The sequence below is a fragment of the Glandiceps talaboti genome, chromosome 6, assembly GCF_964340395.1.
Source record: "Glandiceps talaboti chromosome 6, keGlaTala1.1, whole genome shotgun sequence".
Classification (NCBI taxonomy): Eukaryota; Metazoa; Hemichordata; class Enteropneusta; family Spengelidae; genus Glandiceps; species Glandiceps talaboti.
Genome location: NC_135554.1, coordinates 1,277,886 through 1,304,267, shown reverse-complemented (window position 1 = coordinate 1,304,267; position 26,382 = coordinate 1,277,886). Strand labels below are relative to the sequence as shown.

Here is a 26,382-nt window from a genome sequence, read left to right as displayed (position 1 = left end):
GATTCAGTATATTGCATTACAGTCCACTGTATTTGAACTCTGTACAATCTACATCAATATATTGCATTACAGTCCACTGTATTTGAACTCCGTACAATCTACGTCAATATATTGCATTACAGTCCACTGTATTTGAACTCTGTACAATCTACATCAATATATTGCATTACAGTCCACTGTATTTGAACTCTGTACAACCTACATCAGTATATTGCATTACAGTCCACTGTATTTGAACTCTGTACAATCTACATCAATATATTGCATTACAGTCCACTGTATTTGAACTCTGTACAACCTACATCAGTATATTGCATTACAGTCCACTGTATTTGAACTCTGTACAATCTACGTCAATATATTGCATTACAGTCCACTGTATTTGAACTCTGTACAACCTACATCAGTATATTGCATTACAGTCCACTGTATTTGAACTCTGTACAATCTACATCAATATATTGCATTACAGTCCACTGTATTTGAACTCTGTACAACCTACATCAGTATATTGCATTACAGTCCACTGTATTTGAACTCCGTACAATCTACATCAATATATTGCATTACAGTCCACTGTATTTGAACTCTGTACAATCTACGTCAATATATTGCATTACAGTCCACTGTATTTGAACTCCGTACAACCTACATCAATATATTGCATTACAGTCCACTGTATTTGAACTCTGTACAATCTACGTCAATATATTGCATTACAGTCCACTGTATTTGAACTCCGTACAACCTACATCAATATATTGCATTACAGTCCACTGTATTTGAACTCTGTACAATCTACGTCAATATATTGCATTACAGTCCACTGTATTTGAACTCTGTACAATCTACGTCAATATATTGCATTACAGTCCACTGTATTTGAACTCCGTACAACCTACATCAATATATTGCATTACAGTCCACTGTATTTGAACTCTGTACAATCTACGTCAATATATTGCATTACAGTCCACTGTATTTGAACTCTGTACAACCTACATCAATATATTGCATTACAGTCCACTGTATTTGAACTCCGTACAACCTACATCAATATATTGCATTACAGTCCACTGTATTTGAACTCTGTACAACCTACATCAATATATTGCATTACAGTCCACTGTATTTGAACTCCGTACAATCTACATCAATATATTGCATTACAGTCCACTGTATTTGAACTCCGTACAATCTACATCAATATATTGCATTACAGTCCACTGTATTTGAACTCTGTACAATCTACATCAATATATTGCATTACAGTCCACTGTATTTGAACTCTGTACAATCTACGTCAATATATTGCATTACAGTCCACTGTATTTGAACTCTGTACAATCTACGTCAATATATTGCATTACAGTCCACTGTATTTGAACTCTGTACAATCTACATCAATATATTGCATTACAGTCCACTGTATTTGAACTCTGTACAATCTACATCAATATATTGCATTACAGTCCACTGTATTTGAACTCTGTACAATCTACGTCAATATATTGCATTACAGTCCACTGTATTTGAACTCTGTACAATCTACATCAATATATTGCATTACAGTCCACTGTATTTGAACTCTGTACAATCTACATCAATATATTGCATTACAGTCCACTGTATTTGAACTCTGTACAACCTACATCAGTATATTGCATTACAGTCCACTGTATTTGAACTCTGTACAATCTACATCAATATATTGCATTACAGTCCACTGTATTTGAACTCCGTACAATCTACATCAATATATTGCATTACAGTCCACTGTATTTGAACTCTGTACAATCTACATCAATATATTGCATTACAGTCCACTGTATTTGAACTCTGTACAATCTACGTCAATATATTGCATTACAGTCCACTGTATTTGAACTCTGTACAATCTACATCAATATATTGCATTACAGTCCACTGTATTTGAACTCCGTACAACCTACATCAGTATATTGCATTACAGTCCACTGTATTCTAATATGAGTGTCCTTATCAATAGTAGCCAGGTATCTATAATCAAGAAATTTGTCCTTATCAACATTATCCAGGTACTTCTAGTTTAAAAATGTGAGTGTCTGTAGCCAGGTACTTCTAGTTTAAGCTTAAGTTTAAGTTTATTTATTTTCTAAAGCGCCTATTCTATTTAAAATATTCAAAAGTGCTGCACATAAAATACAAAAACATAAATAAGGTGAATGCTACAAAAACAAGTATATCGTTAAGACCCTTAAAATGTCAAATGTTAAAAGGATAGTGAATGGTCATTAAAATTATAGACTGAGACTTGTTATAACAGCCTTAAAAATGTCAAATATTAAAACGAACGTAAATGACCACTAAAATAATATAAATTTTGTACTCTGAGTCAAATAACAAAATCACAATTCATGATACATTTTAAAGAGGTGTGTTTTAAGTTTTCGTTTAAAAAGTTCAAGTTCTGAAAGGTCTTTGAGTTCATCAGGTATGGAATTCCATAGTCTAGGTCCTGCAATGGCCAGGGCACGATCATTAATCTTGTTATAAGAACGGGGAATTACAAGATTTCTAACAGAGTTTTTGTGTAAATTATAACGAGGATTATCAGGGCGGACAAACGTGTCACAAATATAAACAGGTGCTGCGTTATTTAGAGCTTTAAAAAGTTTACAAATGTGAGTGTCTGTAGCCAGGTACTTCTAGTTTAAAAATGTGAGTGTCTGTAGCCAGGTACTTCTAGTTTAAAAATGTGAGTGTCTGTAGCCAGGTACTGCTAGTTTAAAAATGTGAGTGTCTGTAGCCAGGTACTTCTAGTTAGTCCCCGCTGGACGAAGTCCGGGATGGGGACTTATGGATTGGGTTCCGTCTGTCCGTGCATGCGTCCGTCAGTCCATCCGCAGCTGTTTCTTGGAGATGCCTGGACCGATTTTTTTCAAACTTGGTACAGGGGCAACATACAATGGCATACATATGCATGTCAATTTGTTTCATGATGCGATCCAATATGGCCGCCTGGCAGCCATTTTGTTTGCGATTTTTCTATGTCCAAAGCCATAACTCAGACATGCTTGAACAGATCTCATTCAAAGTTGGTATTAGGACAGTGTTCTATGACATACATGTGCATATCCATTTTCATCGTGATACGATCCCCCATACCCAACCAATCCTTTATTGTTGTAGGCATGTTCCATGTCCAACAAGCACACACAACATATCTAAGTCTGTTTGTTTTAGGTTCACAAATGTTGTTGCGTGATCAGAGTAGTGATAATTCCTTAAAACCCAATCGTAGCGGGGACTATGTCATTCTCAATGACTTGTTTAAAAATGTGAGTGTGCTTGATATTCCTTTATTCATATTATGAGTGAATCATAACCTGGAAACAAGAGAGGATAGATTGATGTACAGTAATGTTGCACATATAAAAACTAGTGTTCCTATCATTAACTTGTAAGTAATGCCAGCCTTGTGTGTTTTGTGATGTGAACAATGTAAAATACATTATGCCTGTACAGAACTGACACTTTCAATGTACTTCCTATGCATAGACATAACACTTCATATGTGTAGACCTAACACTTCATATGTATAGACTTAACACTTCATATGTGTAGACCTAACACTTCATATGTGTAGACTTAACACTTCATATGTGTAGACTTAACACTTCATATGTATAGACTTAACACTTCATATGTATAGACTTAACACTTCATATGTATAGACTTAACACTTCATATGTATAGACTTAACACTTCATATGTATAGACTTAACACTTCATATGTATAGACTTAACACTTCATATGTATAGACTTAACACTTCATATGTGTAGACTTAACACTTCATATGTGTAGACTTAACACTTCATATGTATAGACTTAACGCTTCCTATGTGTAGACATAACACTTCCTGTGTATAGAGCTAACACTTCCTGTGTGTAGAAGTTAGAACAAATATTTGCTAATATGTAAGTAAATGCTAACCATGCTGCAGAAAGCAGTTCTGAATCTTATTAGTGTTGCACTGTACAATATTTTACCCACAACTCTCTCTGATTTGTACCGTTGGACCTTGAAGTCTCCTTGAAGTCAGACAAATCTCACCTGTGTACAGGGTTTTGTAAGAATATTTTTGCCATTTTCAAAATGTAGAATTGACACTGATGAGTTTCTGGACACATTTTTTTATTGGTTCTGGTATCAATTATTTTGTCAACAGATTTTCTTGAAAGACATACAAAATATTTTTAAATAAAACTAAAGAAAATGTATGCACTTGTTATGACTTTGCCAACAATATAGATTTATTTGAATAGGTATGACAAAAGAAATTTAGATACTAAAACTCATCATACACACTGTCTACCCAAGTTAGTGATACTTTGACATTGAAAAATGTTTTATTCACAGTACGTTTCATTTAGTTGTTAGCACATTTTATGCAAAAATTATAGGACTTTATTTTTGATTCCTAAATGTACTTTTGTTACATATTATTAAAACATAATTACGATGCTTAAAATGTTGACAAATATGGATTATTGAAGAAGTTAGAAAATAAGGAGAGTTGTGGGTAAGATAGTGCACAGTGTGTTGTTGCAGTGATAAACTAGTGATGGGCATGTAGACAGTGTAGTTCCTTAAATTATAACATATGTACCACGGTGTACGTTGATATACAGTCACAACTAAAACTGGTATTTTCACTGTTGGCTATGCAAATGAGATAAATTGAGATAAAATAGATCCTAAAGCAACACCAATCCCTGATGAAAAGAAATAAATAAATATGCGCATCTTTTAGGTTGTTACACACTTTTTGAAAAAATATTTGTTGCTTCATAAAGTATTTCAGTATATTTCACTATTTTAACCATCGCAAGTTCTGAAGTGTCACTCATGAAAATACAGCGGCAGAATAAACCGAACTAATCATGAAAATAACTTCTGTATGCCCTACCATCCATTGCGAGGCCGTAGGGTTCTGTCATGTTGTATATTTTTATTGTTGTTTAAGATAAGAATAAAAAAAGACCTAATATCTTGTCCTGAATTATTTGCAACCCCTATACCTATATGCTGTGTGTGTGTGTGTGTGTGTGTGTGTGTGTGTGTGTGTGTGTGTGTGTGTGTGTGTGTGTGTGTGTGTGTGTGTGTGTGTGTGTGTGTGTGTGTGTGTGTGTGTGTGTTCATTAAATGAGATTGAAGTGCATGCAAGTCTTGCTGTGCCATGCAATGCCTGACTGGTAAATTTTATCACCGTCATAGATCAAAACACTAAGTTTTGTACACAACCTAGAATTCTAACAAACAAACAAATACACACAAATACACACACACACACACACACACACACACACATACACACCCACATACATACATACATACATACATACATACATACATACATACATACATACATACATACGTACACACTCACAAGTCAGTGCATTTACAATTATCAAAAAACACATACACACAACCAAGTGTTCTATTGTAACAAATAAACAGCTATAATTCAGTATGCTGTCTTCTAACAAAACACAACAACTGTGTGCACTCTTCAATCAAATACAATTCAGTCAGTGCTAAGTTGTCTTAATGATATAACAAACCAATCAGTGCACAGTCATCTAAAAAATAAAAAAGTTTACTCAAGTTCACCCTCTTCTACCAAACATACACAATTAAATTGTAGTCAGTGCATCACCTGCTAACAAACCACAGACTCTCTCTACAATGTCTATGAACAAATAACACACACATAAGTCAGTACATTGCCTTCCAAGACTCCATCAATAAAATGTTTAGTTTGCCTTCTTTGTATTTCACAAAAATCTATCTGACAGACCAACGATGCTATAGGATATGTCATATAAAATGACATACTCCTGTATATCCTCTCCCTTCTAATAATTTATACTGATAGATTGTTGATAGATTGTTGATAGATTGTGCTGCATAATTTTCAACTCAAAATAACAGAAAGGATGGAAGACTTGCCAAGACTCTACCTCTCAAGAAGTTTCTCCATCTCCAATTCTCGATTAATCAATAAAACCTTTTGTCAATGTCAAAATTAAAAGTTCAACTATTTAGAGATATCTGTAGTTATTCTGAAGATAGTTGGGTGGTCTTTTCATGTACATTGGTATCAAATACAGTCAGTAGTACTATAGGCATGGCAAAATGTCTGTGTGTGTGTGTGTGTGTGTGTGTGTGTGTGTGTGTGTGTGTGTGTGTGTGTGTGTGTGTGTGTGTGTGTGTAAACAACTTAAATTCAAAAACTGGTAGACCAATTGCCATGATTGCTGGTGGGTGTATTACCTTGGGTGTCTAGTTGGAAAATTGTTCAAATCAAAATGATCTTACAACCGATGTGTGATTTGGGTAAAAAACATGATTTTTGGTTAAAAAACTTAAACTCAAAAACTAATGGGCAGATCAGTCTGAAATTTGATGGGAACATTCTAAGGTTTTTTTTATTAAAAATTGTTCATAATATGATGATCCCCATCAGTGATATGCAAATTAGGGCTAAAAATGTGTCCTTTTGGTCAAAAATCTATAGTTCCAAAAGTATTGAGTAGATTGGGTTCAAATTTGATGGGGACATTCTTAGTGGTGTTTAGATTAAGAATTATTCATAACAGTCATGATGATCATATTAGTGATATGCAAATTAGGTCTAAAAATGTGTCTTTTTGGTCAAAAATATATACTACTGAGTAGATTCGGCAGGAATGGAATGGGAATGCATTTGGGGATGTGTAGATGATGCTGTAGTCACAATGTGATGATCAGTAGTATACAAATTAGGTCTAAAAATGTCAATTTTGGTCAAAAACTTATATCTTGAAACTGCATGGTGAATGTGGTTGAAACTTGGTTGGGATGTTTCTGGAGGTTTTATTGTGCAGTTATTAGCCCCCAAAGGGCGAAGCCCGACAGGGCTACTACGTTGGGCTCCGTTCATTTGTCCATCCCTCCGTCCATCTGTCCGTATCCACCTGTATCTCCAATATGCATGTGCCAATTTCAACCAAACCTGGTACAAATGTTTTATAGAGGGCATATGCATGTCACTTGGTTTTACAACCCTTGTGACAACAGCGAAATGGTAGCCATATTTGTCGTAAATAATCATACTTTGCCCAATAACTCTTGAAGTTTAACAGATAAGAGACCTCATTCAAGTTTCTTCATCAATCATGAGCTTTTTAATGACTTTTGACCCTGACCTCCACCTTCAAGGTCAAATAGCCATTATTATTGCCAATGTGTGTGCTATGTATATCTCTGATATGCATGGACTGATTTCAACCAAACCTTGTACAAATGTCAGATGCTATAGTCTGCATATACACATCACTTCATTTCACAACCCCCACGATAACAGCAAAATGGTGGCCATATTTGTCATAAATAACCACAGCGTGTGCATCACTTGAATACCTGTGTTGGTCATTTTAGCACAACTGAACTGAGGATCAGTAGTACTATAGGGATTGCCTAGTGTCTGTCTGTGTGTGTGTGTGTGTGTGTGTGTGTGTGTGTAAACGACTTAAAAGTCAACAGCTGGACCGATTGCCATGATATTTTGTGGGAGCATTACCTTGGGTGTCTAGTAGGGAAATTGTTCAAATCAAAATAATCTTATCACCGGTGTGTGATTTGTGTAAAAAAATGTGATTTTTCGTCAAAAAAAAAGAAGCTTAAACTTAAAAACTATTGGGTAGATTGGGCTGAAATTTGGGTGAAACATTCTTCAGGGTGTTTATACTAAGAATTGTTCATGATATGATGGTCCCATCAGTGATGTGCAAATGTTTGGTCAAAAATCAATAATTCCAAAACTACTGAGCAGATTCGACTGAAATTTAATGGGAATACATTTGTACATCTAGGGATGTATAGATGAAGAAATATTAAGGATACAATGATGTCATGAGGGATGTACAGATGAAGAAATATTAAGGATACAATGATGTCATGAGTCATATGCAAATTGGGTATATCTCACAAAGTACTTGGTCAATGAGACTGAAACTTCTTCAGATGTTTCTTAAAGTGTTATTATGCAGATTTTATTTCACAATTGGTCCTAGCAACCATGACCACGCCCATAACAACAACCAAATGGCAGTATCTTTTGGTTAAATAACATCATCTGGTAGGCAAGTGAGTAAACATTCAAAAAATGTATGCAAATATCCCAAGTAACCATTGCCACGCCTATGGAAACAGCCAAATCATCGTGTATTTCACAAAGAGAACAGGGATTAATAAACAATTGAATAAACATTCAAAACATGTATGTAAATTTGCAACAAGACCACACCCATAGCAACAGCTATGCAATATATTGCAAAGATAATATCAGAAATTCATACGCAAGTGAACAAAAACATTCAAAAATGTATGCAAATATATCTAGCAACATGACTACGCCCATAGCAACAGCCAAATGGTCGCATATATTGCAAAGATAGCAACATGGTTGGATAGGCAACTGGATAGTCGTTCAGTAAATGAACACCTATTGTTAGCATGGACTAGCATATGGATAAACATTTTTGTAAACTGTACAGTTGTGCTACAACGCTATTGGCGGTATTTTTTTGTGTTTGCCTCCCTGACAAAACAATCATGAACGACCAAATGACATCCACCCCACATACACACTTGAATGTGTATCACCTCGATAATAACAATGGTAGTCGAAACAAAATTAAAACAGTTAACACCCTAAATGATTCCCCAGTAACAAGTACAGCAAGATTGAAGATGGTACGTCGGTAGTTTCCCTGGCTGGGTAAAACAACCCAGATTTTCCAAGCCTTCCCGTACACGTAACATAAGAGGTCATGATGATTTTTGCAATTATGTCGATGAATATGAATGAAAAATTAAAATTTATAAAGTGTATTCTTAAGAATAACTACTCCGGTATGGTTCCTTGTTAGAATTACTGTCCTAGATGATTAAGTTTGGATATTAATCACGATTGCCGTAGCATGATACAGCAGCCATGCTTGTCAACCCATATCAACACTGAACGTATTCTGTAATTCATAGCCTAAATTAATCACAAAAATATTTTATATATATTTCTGGCAAATATTGATGAAAAATCTTTTTTTTCTCCATTATTATAAATAAAAAGGATATCAAATTGTTAAAAATAAAATAAAAATGGAAGTTTACAAGGCGAAACCAACAACTAAAAAATAACTGATAGCTAGCCTATATATGCATGCAATGTGTAGCATGTGTGGAATGCTTACCAACATCATCAAAGCTGTGTAAACTTTCAATCTCCTTCCTAAAACTTTTACATTGTGAATTATGTTAAAGGTTTGGAAATTGTTGATCTGAACAAATTTCTGTGTATTCTGATTTGCTGAATGGAGAAAATAGAAATTCAATTAATTCTTGGCCTGTTTGATGTTAAAAACATTTTTTAGCACAACTGAACTAAAGTTATCTAGGAATGAACACACTGTAAGGCTTTAACAGTTATCCTAAGTAATGACTACACTGTAAGGCCAGGACAGTTACCTAGTAATGACTACACTCTAAGGCTAGGACAGTTATCTAGTAATGACCACACTGTAAGGCCTAGTAATGACTACACTGTAAGGCCAGGACAGTTATCTAGTAATGACCACACTGTAAGGCCAGGACAGTTATCTATAGTAATGACTACACTGTAAGGCCAGGACAGTTATCTAGTAATGACTACACTGTAAGGCCAGGACAGTTATCTATAGTAATGACTACACTGTAAGGCCAGGACAGTTATTTAGTAATGACTACACTGTAAGGCCAGGACAGTTATCTATAGTAATGACCACACTGTAAGGCCAGGACAGTTATCTAGTAATGACTACACTGTAAGGCCAGGACAGTTATCTATAGTAATGACTACACTGTAAGGCCAGGACAGTTATCTAGTAATGACTACACTGTAAGGCCAGGACAGTTATCTATAGTAATGACTACACTGTAAGGCCAGGACAGTTATCTATAGTAATGACTACACTGTAAGGCCAGGACAGTTATCTAGTAATGACTACACTGTAAGGCCAGGACAGTTATCTAGTAATGACTACACTGTAAGGCCAGGACAGTTATCTAGTAATGACTACACTGTAAGGCCAGGACAGTTATCTAGTAATGACTACACTGTAAGGCCTAGTAATGACTACACTGTAAGGCCAGGACAGTTATCTAGTAATGACTACACTGTAAGGCCTAGTAATGACTACACTGTAAGGCCAGGACAGTTATCTAGTAATGACCACACTGTAAGGCCTAGTAATGACTACACTGTAAGGCCAGGACAGTTATCTATAGTAATGACCACACTGTAAGGCCAGGACAGTTATCTAGTAATGACTACACTATAAGGCCTAGTAATGACTACACTGTAAGGCCAGGACAGTTATCTAGTAATGACTACACTGTAAGGCCAGGACAGTTATCTAGTAATGACCACACTGTAAGGCCTAGTAATGACTACACTGTAAGGCCAGGACAGTTATCTAGTAATGACTACACTATAAGGCCTAGTAATGACTACACTGTAAGGCCAGGACAGTTATCTAGTAATGACTACACTGTAAGGCCTAGTAATGACTACACTGTAAGGCCAGGACAGTTATCTAGTAATGACTACACTGTAAGGCTAGGACATTTATCTAGTAATGACCACACTGTAAGGCCAGGACAGTTATCTATAGTAATGACCACACTGTAAGGCCAGGACAGTTATCTATAGTAATGACCACACTGTAAGGCCAGGACAGTTATCTAGTAATGACTACACTGTAAGGCCAGGACAGTTATCTAGTAATGACTACACTGTAAGGCCAGGACAGTTACCTAGTAATGACTACACTGTAAGGCCAGGACAGTTACCTAGTAATGACTACACTCTAAGGCTAGGACAGTTATCTAGTAATGACCACACTGTAAGGCCAGGACAGTTATCTAGTAATGACTACACTGTAAGGCCAGGACAGTTATCTAGTAATGACTACACTATAAGGCCTAGTAATGACTACACTGTAAGGCCAGGACAGTTATCTAGTAATGACTACACTGTAAGGCCAGGACAGTTATCTATAGTAATGACCACACTGTAAGGCCAGGACAGTTATCTAGTAATGACTACACTGTAAGGCCTAGTAATGACTACACTGTAAGGCCAGGACAGTTATCTAGTAATGACTACACTATAAGGCCTAGTAATGACTACATTGTAAGGCCAGGACAGTTATCTAGTAATGACTACACTGTAAGGCCAGGACAGTTATCTAGTAATGACTACACTGTAAGGCCAGGACAGTTACCTAGTAATGACCACACTGTAAGGCCAGGACAGTTATCTAGTAATGACTACACTGTAAGGCCAGGACAGTTATCTAGTAATGACTACACTGTAAGGCCAGGACAGTTACCTAGTAATGACTACACTGTAAGGCCTAGTAATGACTACACTGTAAGGCCAGGACAGTTACCTAGTAATGACTACACTCTAAGGCTAGGACAGTTATCTAGTAATGACCACACTGTAAGGCCAGGACAGTTATCTAGTAATGACTACACTGTAAGGCCTAGTAATGACTACACTGTAAGGCCAGGACAGTTACCTAGTAATGACTACACTGTAAGGCCTAGTAATGACTACACTGTAAGGCAAGGACAGTTACCTAGTAATGACTACACTGTAAGGCCTAGTAATGACTACACTGTAAGGCCAGGACAGTTATCTAGTAATGACTACACTGTAAGGCCAGGACAGTTATCTAGTAATGACTACACTGTAAGGCCAGGACAGTTATCTAGTAATGACTACACTGTAAGGCCTAGTAATGACTACACTGTAAGGCCAGGACAGTTACCTAGTAATGACTACACTATAATTAAGGCCTAGTAATGACTACACTGTAAGGCCAGGACAGTTATCTAGTAATGACTACACTGTAAGGCCAGGACAGTTATCTAGTAATGACTACGCTGTAAGGCCAGGACAGTTATCTAGTAATGACTACACTGTAAGGCCTAGTAATGACTACACTGTAAGGCCAGGACAGTTATCTAGTAATGACTACACTGTAAGGCCAGGACAGTTACCTAGTAATGACTACACTATAATTAAGGCCTAGTAATGACTACACTGTAAGGCCAGGACAGTTATCTAGTAATGACTACACTGTAAGGCCAGGACAGTTATCTAGTAATGACTACACTGTAAGGCCTAGTAATGACTACACTGTAAGGCCAGGACAGTTACCTAGTAATGACTACACTGTAAGGCCAGGACAGTTACCTAGTAATGACTACACTGTAAGGCCAGGACAGTTATCTATAGTAATGACCACACTGTAAGGCCAGGACAGTTATCTAGTAATGACTACACTGTAAGGCCAGGACAGTTACCTAGTAATGACTACACTCTAAGGCTAGGACAGTTATCTATAGTAATGACTACACTATAAGGCCAGGACAGTTATCTATAGTAATGACTACACTGTAAGGCCAGGACAGTTATCTAGTAATGACTACACTGTAAGGCCAGGACAGTTACCTAGTAATGACTACACTGTAAGGCCAGGACAGTTATCTATAGTAAGGACTACACTGTAATGACTACACTGTAAGGCCAGGACAGTTATCTAGTAATGACTACACTGTAAGGCCAGGACAGTTACCTAGTAATGACTACACTGTAAGGCCAGGACAGTTATCTATAGTAAGGACTACACTGTAATGACTACACTGTAAGGCCAGGACAGTTACCTAGTAATGACTACACTGTAAGGCTAGGACAGTTATCTAGTAATGACTACACTGTAAGGCCAGGACAGTTATCTAGTAATGACTACACTGTAAGGCCAGGACAGTTATCTAGTAATGACTACACTGTAAGGCCAGGACAGTTATCTAGTAATGACTACACTGTAAGGCCAGGACAGTTATCTAGTAATGACTACACTGTAAGGCCAGGACAGTTATCTATAGTAATGACTACACTGTAAGGCCAGGACAGTTATCTAGTAATGACTACACTGTAAGGCTAGGACAGTTATCTATAGTAATGACTACACTGTAAGGCCAGGACAGTTATCTAGTAATGACTACACTGTAAGGCCAGGACAGTTATCTAGTAATGACTACACTGTAAGGCCTAGTAATGACTACACTGTAAGGCCAGGACAGTTATCTATAGTAATGACTACACTGTAAGGCCAGGACAGTTATCTAGTAATGACTACACTGTAAGGCCAGGACAGTTATCTAGTAATGACTACACTGTAAGGCCTAGTAATGACTACACTGTAAGGCCAGGACAGTTATCTAGTAATGACTACACTGTAAGGCCTAGTAATGACTACATTGTAAGGCCAGGACAGTTATCTAGTAATGACTACACTGTAAGGCCAGGACAGTTATCTAGTAATGACTACACTGTAAGGCCAGGACAGTTATCTAGTAATGACTACACTATAAGGCCTAGTAATGACTACACTGTAAGGCCAGGATAGTTATCTAGTAATGACCACACTGTAAGGCCTAGTAATGACTACACTGTAAGGCCAGGACAGTTATCTAGTAATGACTACACTGTAAGGCCAGGACAGTTATCTAGTAATGACTACACTGTAAGGCCAGGACAGTTATCTATAGTAATGACTACACTGTAAGGCCAGGACAGTTATCTAGTAATGACTACACTCTAAGGCTAGGACAGTTATCTAGTAATGACCACACTGTAAGGCCAGGACAGTTATCTAGTAATGACTACACTGTAAGGCCAGGACAGTTATCTAGTAATGACTACACTGTAAGGCCTAGTAATGACCACACTGTAAGGCCAGGACAGTTATCTAGTAATGACTACACTGTAAGGCCAGGACAGTTATCTAGTAATGACTACACTGTAAGGCCAGGACAGTTATCTATAGTAATGACTACACTGTAAGGCCAGGACAGTTATCTAGTAATGACTACAATGTAAGGCCAGGACAGTTATCTAGTAATGACTACACTGTAAGGCCAGGACAGTTACCTAGTAATGACTACACTGTAAGGCCTAATAATGACTACACTGTAAGGCCAGGACAGTTATCTAGTAATGACTACACTGTAAGGCCAGGACAGTTACCTAGTAATGACTACACTATAATTAAGGCCTAGTAATGACTACACTGTAAGGCCAGGACAGTTATCTAGTAATGACTACACTGTAAGGTCAGGACAGTTATCTAGTAATGACTACACTGTAAGGCCAGGACAGTTATCTATAGTAATGACTACACTGTAAGGCCAGGACAGTTATCTAGTAATGACTACACTGTAAGGCCAGGACAGTTACCTAGTAATGACTACACTGTAAGGCCAGGACAGTTACCTAGTAATGACTACACTGTAAGGCCAGGACAGTTATCTAGTAATGACTACACTGTAAGGCCAGGACAGTTATCTAGTAATGACTACACTGTAAGGCCAGGACAGTTACCTAGTAATGACTACACTGTAAGGCCTAGTAATGACTACACTGTAAGGCCAGGACAGTTACCTAGTGATGACTACACTGTAAGGCCAGGACAGTTATCTAGTAATGACTACACTGTAAGGCCAGGACAGTTATCTAGTAATGACTACATTGTAAGGCCAGGACAGTTATCTAGTAATGACTACACTGTAAGGCCAGGACAGTTACCTAGTAATGACTACACTGTAAGGCCAGGACAGTTATCTAGTAATGACTACACTGTAAGGCCAGGACAGTTATCTAGTAATGACTACACTGTAAGGCCAGGACAGTTACCTAGTAATGACTACACTGTAAGGCCAGGACAGTTATCTAGTAATGACTACACTGTAAGGCCAGGACAGTTACCTAGTAATGACTACACTCTAAGGCCAGGACAGTTACCTAGTAATGACTACACTGTAAGGCCAGGACAGTTATCTAGTAATGACTACACTGTAAGGCCAGGACAGTTACCTAGTAATGACTACACTGTAAGGCCTAGTAATGACTACACTGTAAGGCCAGGACAGTTATCTATAGTAATGACTACACTGTAAGGCCAGGACAGTTATCTAGTAATGACTACACTGTAAGGCCAGGACAGTTACCTAGTAATGACTACACTGTAAGGCCTGGACAGTTATCTAGTAATGACTACACTGTAAGGCCAGGACAGTTACCTAGTAATGACTACACTGTAAGGCCAGGACAGTTACCTAGTAATGACTACACTGTAAGGCCAGGACAGTTATCTAGTAATGACTACACTGTAAGGCCAGGACAGTTATCTAGTAATGACTACACTGTAAGGCCAGGACAGTTATCTAGTAATGACTACACTGTAAGGCCAGGACAGTTACCTAGTAATGACTACACTGTAAGGCCAGGACAGTTATCTAGTAATGACTACACTGTAAGGCCAGGACAGTTATCTAGTAATGACTACACTGTAAGGCCAGGACAGTTATCTAGTAATGACTACACTGTAAGGCCAGGACAGTTACCTAGTAATGACTACACTGTAAGGCCAGGACAGTTATCTAGTAATGACTACACTGTAAGGCCAGGACAGTTACCTAGTAATGACTACATTGTAAGGCCAGGACAGTTATCTAGTAATGACTACATTGTAAGGCCAGGACAGTTATCTAGTAATGACTACACTGTAAGGCCTAGTAATGACTACACTGTAAGGCCAGGACAGTTATCTATAGTAATGACTACACTGTAAGGCCAGGACAGTTACCTAGTAATGACTACACTGTAAGGCCAGGACAGTTATCTAGTAATGACTACACTGTAAGGCCAGGACAGTTACCTAGTAATGACTACACTGTAAGGCCTAGTAATGACTACACTGTAAGGCCAGGACAGTTATCTATAGTAATGACTACACTGTAAGGCCAGGACAGTTACCTAGTAATGACTACACTGTAAGGCCAGGACAGTTACCTAGTAATGACTACACTGTAAGGCCAGGACAGTTATCTAGTAATGACTACACTGTAAGGCCAGGACAGTTACCTAGTAATGACTACACTGTAAGGCCAGGACAGTTACCTAGTAATGACTACACTGTAAGGCCTAGTAATGACTACATTGTAAGGCCAGGACAGTTATCTAGTAATGACTACACTGTAAGGCCAGGACAGTTACCTAGTAATGACTACACTGTAAGGCCTAGTAATGACTACACTGTAAGGCCAGGACAGTTATCTAGTAATGACTACACTGTAAGGCCAGGACAGTTATCTAGTAATGACTACACTGTAAGGCCTAGTAATGACTACACTGTAAGGCCAGGACAGTTATCTAGTAATGACTACATTGTAAGGCCAGGACAGTTATCTAGTAATGACTACACTGTAAGGCCAGGACAGTTACCTAGTAATGACTACACTCTAAGGCCAGGACAGTTATCTAGTAATGACTACACTGTAAGGCCAGGACAGTTATCTAGTAATGACTACACTGTAAGGCCTAGTAATGACTACACTGTAAGGCCAGGACAGTTATCTAGTAATGACTACACTGTAAGGCCAGGACAGTTACCTAGTAATGACTACACTGTAAGGCCTAGTAATGACTACACTGTAAGGCCAGGACAGTTATCTAGTAATGACCACACTGTAAGGCCTAGTAATGACTACACTGTAAGGCCAGGACAGTTACCTAGTAATGACTACACTGTAAGGCCAGGACAGTTACCTAGTAATGACTACACTGTAAGGCCAGGACAGTTATCTAGTAATGACTACACTGTAAGGCCAGGACAGTTATCTATAGTAATGACTACACTGTAAGGCCAGGACAGTTATCTAGTAATGACTACACTCTAAGGCTAGGACAGTTATCTAGTAATGACTACACTGTAAGGCCAGGACAGTTATCTAGTAATGACTACACTGTAAGGCCAGGACAGTTATCTAGTAATGACTACACTGTAAGGCCAGGACAGTTATCTAGTAATGACTACATTGTAAGGCCAGGACAGTTACCTAGTAATGACTACACTGTTAAAGGCCTAGTAATGACTACACTGTAAGGCTGGTTGTGTAATAGCTTCTTACACTCTGGCATATTTATTTCAATTGGTATGATTTGGAAAACACAATTATTCAAGTATGAAGTTATATTCTACAGACATGGGGAAATAAATTGGTGGACAGTGGGATTAATAAAAATTACCTTTTGGTACTATTATGGAAGTAAATATATATACAGCTGGCCTCTTTCCTTTATGTGGCCTCTTTCCTTTACATGCCTCCCCCCCCCCCACCCACTGTCAATTAGTTCTGATAACACGTGCCCATACAGAAAATTGTTTATAATTAAGTCTATAGCACACTAAATGTGAAAAGTAATTATTTCATCACAATTAGCTCCAATGGAACTGCTTAGAGTGGACTATTACATTGGGTTGTGAAAGAAGGATTTAGCAAATTTCAAACAATTCTATGATATCATGCCTTTTAAGCTCTAATATGATATTGTATGACTGCAGAGCTTGTTGGTATGAAATGTAGTCGTTGGCTAATAAGATTATTCTGTATGCTCTTTTCTGTATACATTGAAGTAAATTGTGCTGTTGTAAAGTAAGTCTAGGATGCCAAGCTGGAACTGTATATTCTAATAGTTGTCTAATGTAGCCAATGTAAATAAGATAAATTGTAACAAGGTCTTTAGTCTTTAAACCAAATCACTTCAGACTGTACTTATAATAATTTGAATAATTGTCCATTTGCTCTTTTACTAATGTCACTGATATAAATCCCATTTTAGATTGTTTGCTATTGCTGAGTATTTTGAATACATTATTTGATGGGAGTTCTTGTCAAGTTGCTGGTGTAATGTCATATCCCGGCCAAGTTGATTTATTTGCTCCCCACTGGTGATGTAATGTCACGTCTCAGCCATGTTACATACTAGAATTGATTTATTTCCTCCCCACTGGTGATGTAATGTCACGTCTCAGCCATGTTACATACTAGAATTGATTTATTTCCTCCCCACTGGTGATGTAATGTCATGTCTCAGCCATGTTATATACTAGAATTGATTTATTTCCTCCCCACTGGTGATGTTTTGTCATGTCTCAGCCATGTTACATACTAGAATTGATTTATTTCCTCCCCACTGGTGATGTAATGTCATGTCTCAGCCATGTTACATACTAGAATTGATTTATTTCCTCCCCACTGGTGATGTAATGTCACGTCTCAGCCATGTTACATACTAGAATTGATTTATTTCCTCCCTACTGGTGATGTAATGTCATGTCTCAGCCATGTTACATACTAGAATTGATTTTATTTCCTCCCCACTGGTGATGTAATGTCACGTCTCAGCCATGTTACTCAGTATGTAACATGGCTGAGACGTGACATTACATCACCAGTGGGGAGCAAATAAATCAACTTGGCCGGGATATGACATTACACCAGCAACTTGACAAGAACTCCCATCAAATAATGTATTCAAAATACTCAGCAATAGCAACTGGTGATGTAATGTCATGTCTCAGCCATGTTACATACTAGAATTGATTTATTTCCTCCCCACTGGTGATGTAATGTCATGTCTCAGCCATGTTATATACTAGAATTGATTTATTTCCTCCCCACTGGTGATGTAATGTCACGTCTCAGCCATGTATATACTAGAATTGATTTATTTCCTCCCTACTGGTGATGTAATGTCATGTCTCAGCCATGTTACATACTAGAATTGATTTTATTTCCTCCCCACTGGTGATGTAATGTCATGTCTCAGCCATGTTACATACTAGAATTGATTTATTTCCTCCCCACTGGTGATGTAATGTCACGTCTCAGCCATGTTACATACTAAAATTGATTTAGTTCCTCCCCACTGGTGATGTAATGTCACGTCTCAGCCATGTTACATACTAAAATTGATTTATTTGCTCCCCACTGGTGATGTAATGTCACGTCTCAGCCATGTTACATACTAGAATTGATTTATTTCCTCCCCACTGGTGATGTAATGTCACGTCTCAGCCATGTTACATACTAGAATTGATTTATTTCCTCCCCACTGGTGATGTAATGTCATGTCTCAGCCATGTTATATACTAGAATTGATTTTATTTCCTCCCCACTGGTGATGTAATGTCACGTCTCAGCCATGTTATATACTAGAATTGATTTATTTCCTCCCCACTGGTGATGTAATGTCATGTCTCAGCCATGTTACATACTAGAATTGATTTATTTCCTCCCCACTGGTGATGTAATCGTCTCAGCCATGTTATATACTAGAATTGATTTTATTTCCTCCCCACTGGTGATGTAATGTCACGTCTCAGCCATGTTACATACTAGAATTGATTTATTTCCTCCCTACTGGTGATGTAATGTCACGTCTCAGCCATGTTACGTACTAGAATTGATTTATTTCCTCCCCACTGGTGATGTAATGTCACGTCTCAGCCATGTTACGTACTAGAATTGATTTATTTGCTCCCCACTGGTGATGTAATGTCACGTCTCAGCCATGTTACATACTAGAATTGATTTATTTCCTCCCCACTGGTGATGTAATGTCATGTCCCAGCCATGTTACATACTAGAATTGATTTATTTGCTCCCCACTGGTGATGTAATGTCACGTCTCAGCCTTGTTACATACTAGAATTGATTTATTTCCTCCCCACTGGTGATGTAATGTCATGTCCCAGCCATGTTACATACTAGAATTGATTTATTTCCTCCCCACTGGTGATGTAATGTCACGTCTCAGCCATGTTACATACTAGAATTGATTTATTTCCTCCCCACTGGTGATGTAATGTCACGTCTCAGCCATGTTATATACTAGAATTGATTTATTTCCTCCCCACTGGTGATGTAATGTCACGTCTCAGCCATGTTACATACTAGAATTGATTTATTTGCTCCCCACTGGTGATGTAATGTCACGTCTCAGCCATGTTATATACTAGAATTGATTTATTTGCTCCCCACTGGTGATGTAATGTCACGTCTCAGCCATGTTATATACTAGAATTGATTTATTTGCTCCCCACTGGTGATGTAATGTCACGTCTCAGCCATGTTATATACTAGAATTGATTTATTTCCTCCCCACTGGTGATGTAATGTCACGTCTCAGCCATGTTACATACTAGAATTGATTTATTTCCTCCCCACTGGTGATGTAATGTCATGTCTCAGCCATGTTATATACTAGAATTGATTTATTTCCTCCCCACTGGTGATGTAATGTCACGTCTCAGCCATGTTACATACTAGAATTGATTTATTTGCTCCCCACTGGTGATGTAATGTCACGTCTCAGCCATGTTATATACTAGAATTGATTTATTTGCTCCCCACTGGTGATGTAATGTCATGTCCCAGCCATGTTACATACTAGAATTGATTTATTTGCTCCCCACTGGTGATGTAATGTCATGTCTCTGCCATGTTACATACTAGAATTGATTTATTTCCTCCCTACTGGTGATGTAATGTCATGTCCCAGCTATGTTACATACTAGAATTGATTTATTTGCTCCCCACTGGTGATGTAATGTCATGTCTCAGCCATGTTACATACTAGAATTGATTTATTTCCTCCCCACAGGTGATGTAATGTCATGTCCCAGCCATGTTATATACTAGAATTGATTTATTTCCTCCCCACTGGTGATGTAATGTCACGTCTCAGCCATGTTACATACTAGAATTGATTTATTTGCTCCCCACTGGTGATGTAATGTCACGTCTCAGCCATGTTATATACTAGAATTGATTTATTTGCTCCCCACTGGTGATGTAATGTCATGTCCCAGCCATGTTATATACTAGAATTGATTTATTTCCTCCCCACTGGTGATGTAATGTCATGTCTCTGCCATGTTATATACTAGAATTGATTTATTTCCTCCCCACTTGTGATGTAATGTCATGTCTCAGCCATGTTACATACTAGAATTGATTTATTTCCTCCCCACTGGTGATGTAATGTCATGTCTCAGCCATGTTACATACTAGAATTGATTTTATTTCCTCCCCACTGGTGATGTAATGTCACGTCTCAGCCATGTTACATACTAGAATTGATTTATTTCCTCCCCACTGGTGATATAATGTCACGTCTCAGCCATGTTACATACTAGAATTGATTTATTTCCTCCCCACTGGTGATGTAATGTCACGTCTCAGCCATGTTACATACTAGAATTGATTTATTTCCTCCCCACTGGTGATGTAATGTCATGTCTCTGCCATGTTACATACTAGAATTGATTTATTTCCTCCCCACTGGTGATGTAATGTCACGTCTCAGCCATGTTACATACTAGAATTGATTTATTTCCTCCCCACTGGTGATGTAATGTCACGTCTCAGCCATGTTACATACTAGAATTGATTTATTTCCTCCCCACTGGTGATGTAATGTCACGTCTCAGCCATGTTACATACTAGAATTGATTTATTTGCTCCCCACTGGTGATGTAATGTCACGTCTCAGCCATGTTACATACTAGAATTGATTTATTTCCTCCCCACTGGTGATGTAATGTCATGTCTCTGCCATGTTACATACTAGAATTGATTTATTTCCTCCCCACTGGTGATGTAATGTCACGTCTCAGCCATGTTACATACTAGAATTGATTTTATTTCCTCCCCACTGGTGATGTAATGTCATGTCTCAGCCATGTTACATACTAGAATTGATTTATTTCCTCCCCACTGGTGATGTAATGTCACGTCTCAGCCATGTTACATAGTAAAATTGAGATTTATTTCCTCCCCACTGGTGATGTAATGTCACGTCTCAGCCATGTTACATACTAGAATTGATTTATTTCCTCCCCACTGGTGATGTAATGTCACGTCTCAGCCATGTTACATACTAGAATTGATTTATTTCCTCCCCACTGGTGATGTAATGTCACGTCTCAGCCATGTTACATACTAGAATTGATTTATTTCCTCCCCACTGGTGATGTAATGTCATGTCTCAGCCATGTTATATACTAGAATTGATTTATTTCCTCCCCACTGGTGATGTAATGTCACGTCTCAGCCATGTTACATACTAGAATTGATTTATTTGCTCCCCACTGGTGATGTAATGTTATGTCTCTGCCATGTTATATACTAGAATTGATTTATTTCCTCCCCACTGGTGATGTAATGTCATGTCTCAGCCATGTTACATACTAGAATTGATTTATTTCCTCCCCACTGGTGATGTAATGTCACGTCTCAGCCATGTTACATACTAGAATTGATTTATTTGCTCCCCACTGGTGATGTAATGTCACGTCTCAGCCTTGTTATATACTAGAATTGATTTTATTTCCTCCCCACTGGTGATGTAATGTCATGTCCCAGCCTGATGATGTAGATCTACAAAATCAAGAGAGTGACAGTGAAGATATAGAGACTTTCAGTGCAACGATAGCCACTGTTAGACAAAGTGTTTCTTCAATAGAAGAACCAACAGAATTTCATCAACAGCAAATGAAGCCAGAGTTGCCATTGGTAAGTAATATCCAATTAAAAGGTATATGTAACATTTTATACACCATTTTGTTTTGAAATAGAAATAACCTTATATTTCAAAACTACCTGAAACATTCCTCGGCATCAGTATTTACTGATATTACGTGCTACGGTAGTAATGTTCTAGCAAATTAAATCATTTTGTTAAGTATTTTAAAATTTTAATGAATTATTTACTAGTCATATCTAAGTCAATTTCAAATCATGTCTCAGACAAGTCCTACCTAATTCGATTCTTACCTGCATCAATTTCAAATGGTAAGTCAACTCTTACCTGATCTATTTTAAATGGTAAGTCGAGTCTTACCTGCATCAATTTTAAATGGTAAGTCAACTCTTACCTGCATCAATTTTAAATGGTAAGTCAACTGTTACCTGCATCAATTTTAAATGGTAAGTCAACTCTTACCTGAATCTATTTTAAATGGTAAGTCAACTGTTACCTGCATCTATTTTAAATGGTAAGTCAACTGTTACCTGCATCTATTTTAAATGGTAAGTCAACTCTTACCTGCATCAATTTTAAATGGTAAGTCAACTCTTACCTGAATCTATTTTAAATGGTAAGTCAACTCTTACCTGCATCTATTTTAAATGGTAAGTCAACTCTTACCTGAATGTATTTTAAATGGTAAGTCAACTGTTACCTGCATCAATTTTAAATGGTAAGTCAACTCTTACCTGCATCAATTTTAAATGGTAAGTCAACTGTTACCTGCATCAATTTTAAATGGTAAGTCAACTCTTACCTGAATCTATTTTAAATGGTAAGTCAACTGTTACCTGCATCTATTTTAAATGGTAAGTCAACTGTTACCTGCATCTATTTTAAATGGTAAGTCAACTCTTACCTGCATCAATTTTAAATGGTAAGTCAACTCTTACCTGAATCTATTTTAAATGGTAAGTCAACTCTTACCTGCATCTATTTTAAATGGTAAGTCAACTCTTACCTGAATGTATTTTAAATGGTAAGTCAACTCTTACCTGCATCAATTTTAAATGGTATAGTCAACTCTTACCTGCATCAATTTTAAATGGTAAGTCAACTCTTACCTGAATCTATTTTAAATGGTAAGTCAACTGTTACCTGCATCTATTTTAAATGGTAAGTCAACTGTTACCTGCATCTATTTTAAATGGTAAGTCAACTCTTACCTGCATCAATTTTAAATGGTAAGTCAACTCTTACCTGAATCTATTTTAAATGGTAAGTCAACTCTTACCTGCATCTATTTTAAATGGTAAGTCAACTCTTACCTGAATGTATTTTAAATGGTAAGTCAACTCTTACCTGCATCTATTTTAAATGGTAAGTCAACTCTTACCTGAATGTATTTTAAATGGTAAGTCAACTCTTACCTGCATCAATTTTAAATGGTATAGTCAACTCTTACCTGCATCAATTTTAAATGGTAAGTCAACTCTTACCTGAATCTATTTTAAATGGTTAGTCAAGTCTTGGTGACATCTCTATTATTATGATTTACAGGAAGAGAAGGAAGTGGAAAAGGTAGAGGATATTAATAATACATCAGAGAGTGAAGATTCTGGTGATGAATTTGGATATACATGGGGTATGTAATACATGTACACTTATTTATAGTTGCAATGGGCAAAGTCAAGGGTGGATACTAGAATGGTGAATGGTACCATGATTGACTCTCTCAGTCAGTTAATACCAAAACATGATTGACTCTCTCAGTCAGTTAATACCAAAACATGATTGACTCTCTCAGTCAGTTAAAACCAAAACTTGATTGACTCTATCAGTCAGTTAATACCGAAAATAGTTTTGATAATTACAAGTATTTCTTAAAGTAATAGGACAATATCTTGTTATTATCTGTATTTGGTAGGCCCACATTTTAAAACAAACCTCCATGATAATCACTAAATATTTTGTAATAATTGTAACTTGTTAGCTTGAGAAATAGCTCGCAATTTGAAATTTAATTCAGTGTGATGATAATGTTTGAATAACAACAGAATACACATTGAATCATATGTCAAGCTCCAAATGGAAAATTAATGATGTACCAGCACTAAAGATATTTAGTTAATATATGAAATCAATGTATGTGTATGTGTCAATCATTTATGGACACAGGTGTTCCGTAAGTATACTTGTTTAATAATGAATGAATAGATGTTTGAATAATATATTAACCACCTTTTGGAATAACAACCATTTATCTCCACCAATTCATCTATTAGTTTTATTACATCTTTTTTAGCCCCCAACGGGTATCTTTGGGTTCTGTTCATGTGTCTGCCAATGCATGCATATCTCTGCAAATTTGGTGGAATGTTTCAACAAGTTTTATTCTGTAGATTTTGTTCAAAATATTTTGACACAATTAGCCCTAGCAACAATGATCACACCCTTAGCAACAACCTAATGCTTTGACTCAAGAAGTTGAATACACAACCATTCTGTTTTAGTCTCTACACTCATACTATCAAATTGAAACTGTCTTTTTAGTCCCCACTGGACGAAGTCCGGGACGGGGACTTATGGATTGGGTTCCGTCCGTCCGTCCATCCGTCCATCCATCCAGAGCCGTTTCTTGGAGATGCCTGGACCGATTTTTTTCAAACTTGGTACAGGGGCAACATACAATGGCATACATATGCATGTCAATTTGTTTCATGATACGATCCAATATAGCCGCCTAGCAGCCATTTTGTTTGCAAATTTTCCCTGTCTAAAGCCATAACTCAGACATGCTTTAACAGATCTCATTCAAAGTTGGTATTAGGACAGTGTTCTATGACATACATGTGCATATCCATTTTCGTTGTGATATGATGCAATATGGCTGTCTGGCAGCCATTTTGTTTGTGAATATTTTCCATGTCCAAAGCCATAACTCAGACATGCTTGAACAGATCTCATTCAAAGTTGGTATTAGGGTAGTGTTCTATGACATAGATGTGCATATCCATTTTCGTTGTGATACAATATGATATGGCTGCCTGGTAGCGATTTTGTTGGCACAGTTTTCATGTCCAAAGCCATAACTCAGACATGCTTGAACAGATCTCATTCAAAGTTGGTACCGGTATTAGGACATTGTTCTATGACATACATGTGCATATCCATTTTCGTCGTGATACAATCTGATATGGCTGCCTGGTAGCGATTTTGTTTGCGAATTTTCCATGTCCAAAGCCATAACTCAGACATGCTTGAACAGATCTCATTGATAGGGTATTATTGCCATGGGCTGTTGCATCATGGGAGTCAGCAGAAATAATGTATTCAAAGGTTGCACTCTGAATATTCATGACTACAAAAATGCTATATACTTCAGTGTGAAACAGTTGTCATGAATACTCAGTGTACAACCATTGAATACATTATTTCTGCAGACTCCCATGGTGCAATAGCCTATGACAATAATACCCGATAAATACACAAGATCAATTTGATATTTCTCTGAAATTGCAAGTCATTGTAGGTGATGTAAACTCATGAAATGACTCTTGAAGAACCCAAAGTTTATGAAAATGTCTGTTTAATAATTGTATCTATTAATTTCATTACATCTGTACATTATTGTATTCTTATATTTTCATCTAATAGTTTCATTACATCTTTACTTATATTTTCATCTAATAGTTTCATTACATCTTTACTTATATTTTCATCTAATAGTTTCATTACATCTTTACTTATATTTTCATCTAATAGTTTCATTACATCTTTACTTATATTTTCATCTAATAGTTTCATTACATCTTTACTTATATTTTCATCTAATAGTTTCATTACATCTTTACTTATATTTTCATCTA

General features: G+C 37.2%; 1 protein-coding gene across 1 annotated transcript in view; it reads left to right on the top strand.

Moving 5' to 3' along the window:
* LOC144436445 (multiple PDZ domain protein-like) overlaps positions 1-26,382 on the top strand; it is a 330,925-nt gene that overhangs the window by 140,009 nt on the left and 164,534 nt on the right. Inside the window, exons 20-21 of the mRNA XM_078125244.1 lie at positions 22,411-22,560; positions 24,074-24,158. Of these exons, the coding sequence (XP_077981370.1) occupies positions 22,411-22,560; positions 24,074-24,158 (235 nt within the window). The remainder of the gene's footprint in view (positions 1-22,410; positions 22,561-24,073; positions 24,159-26,382) is intronic.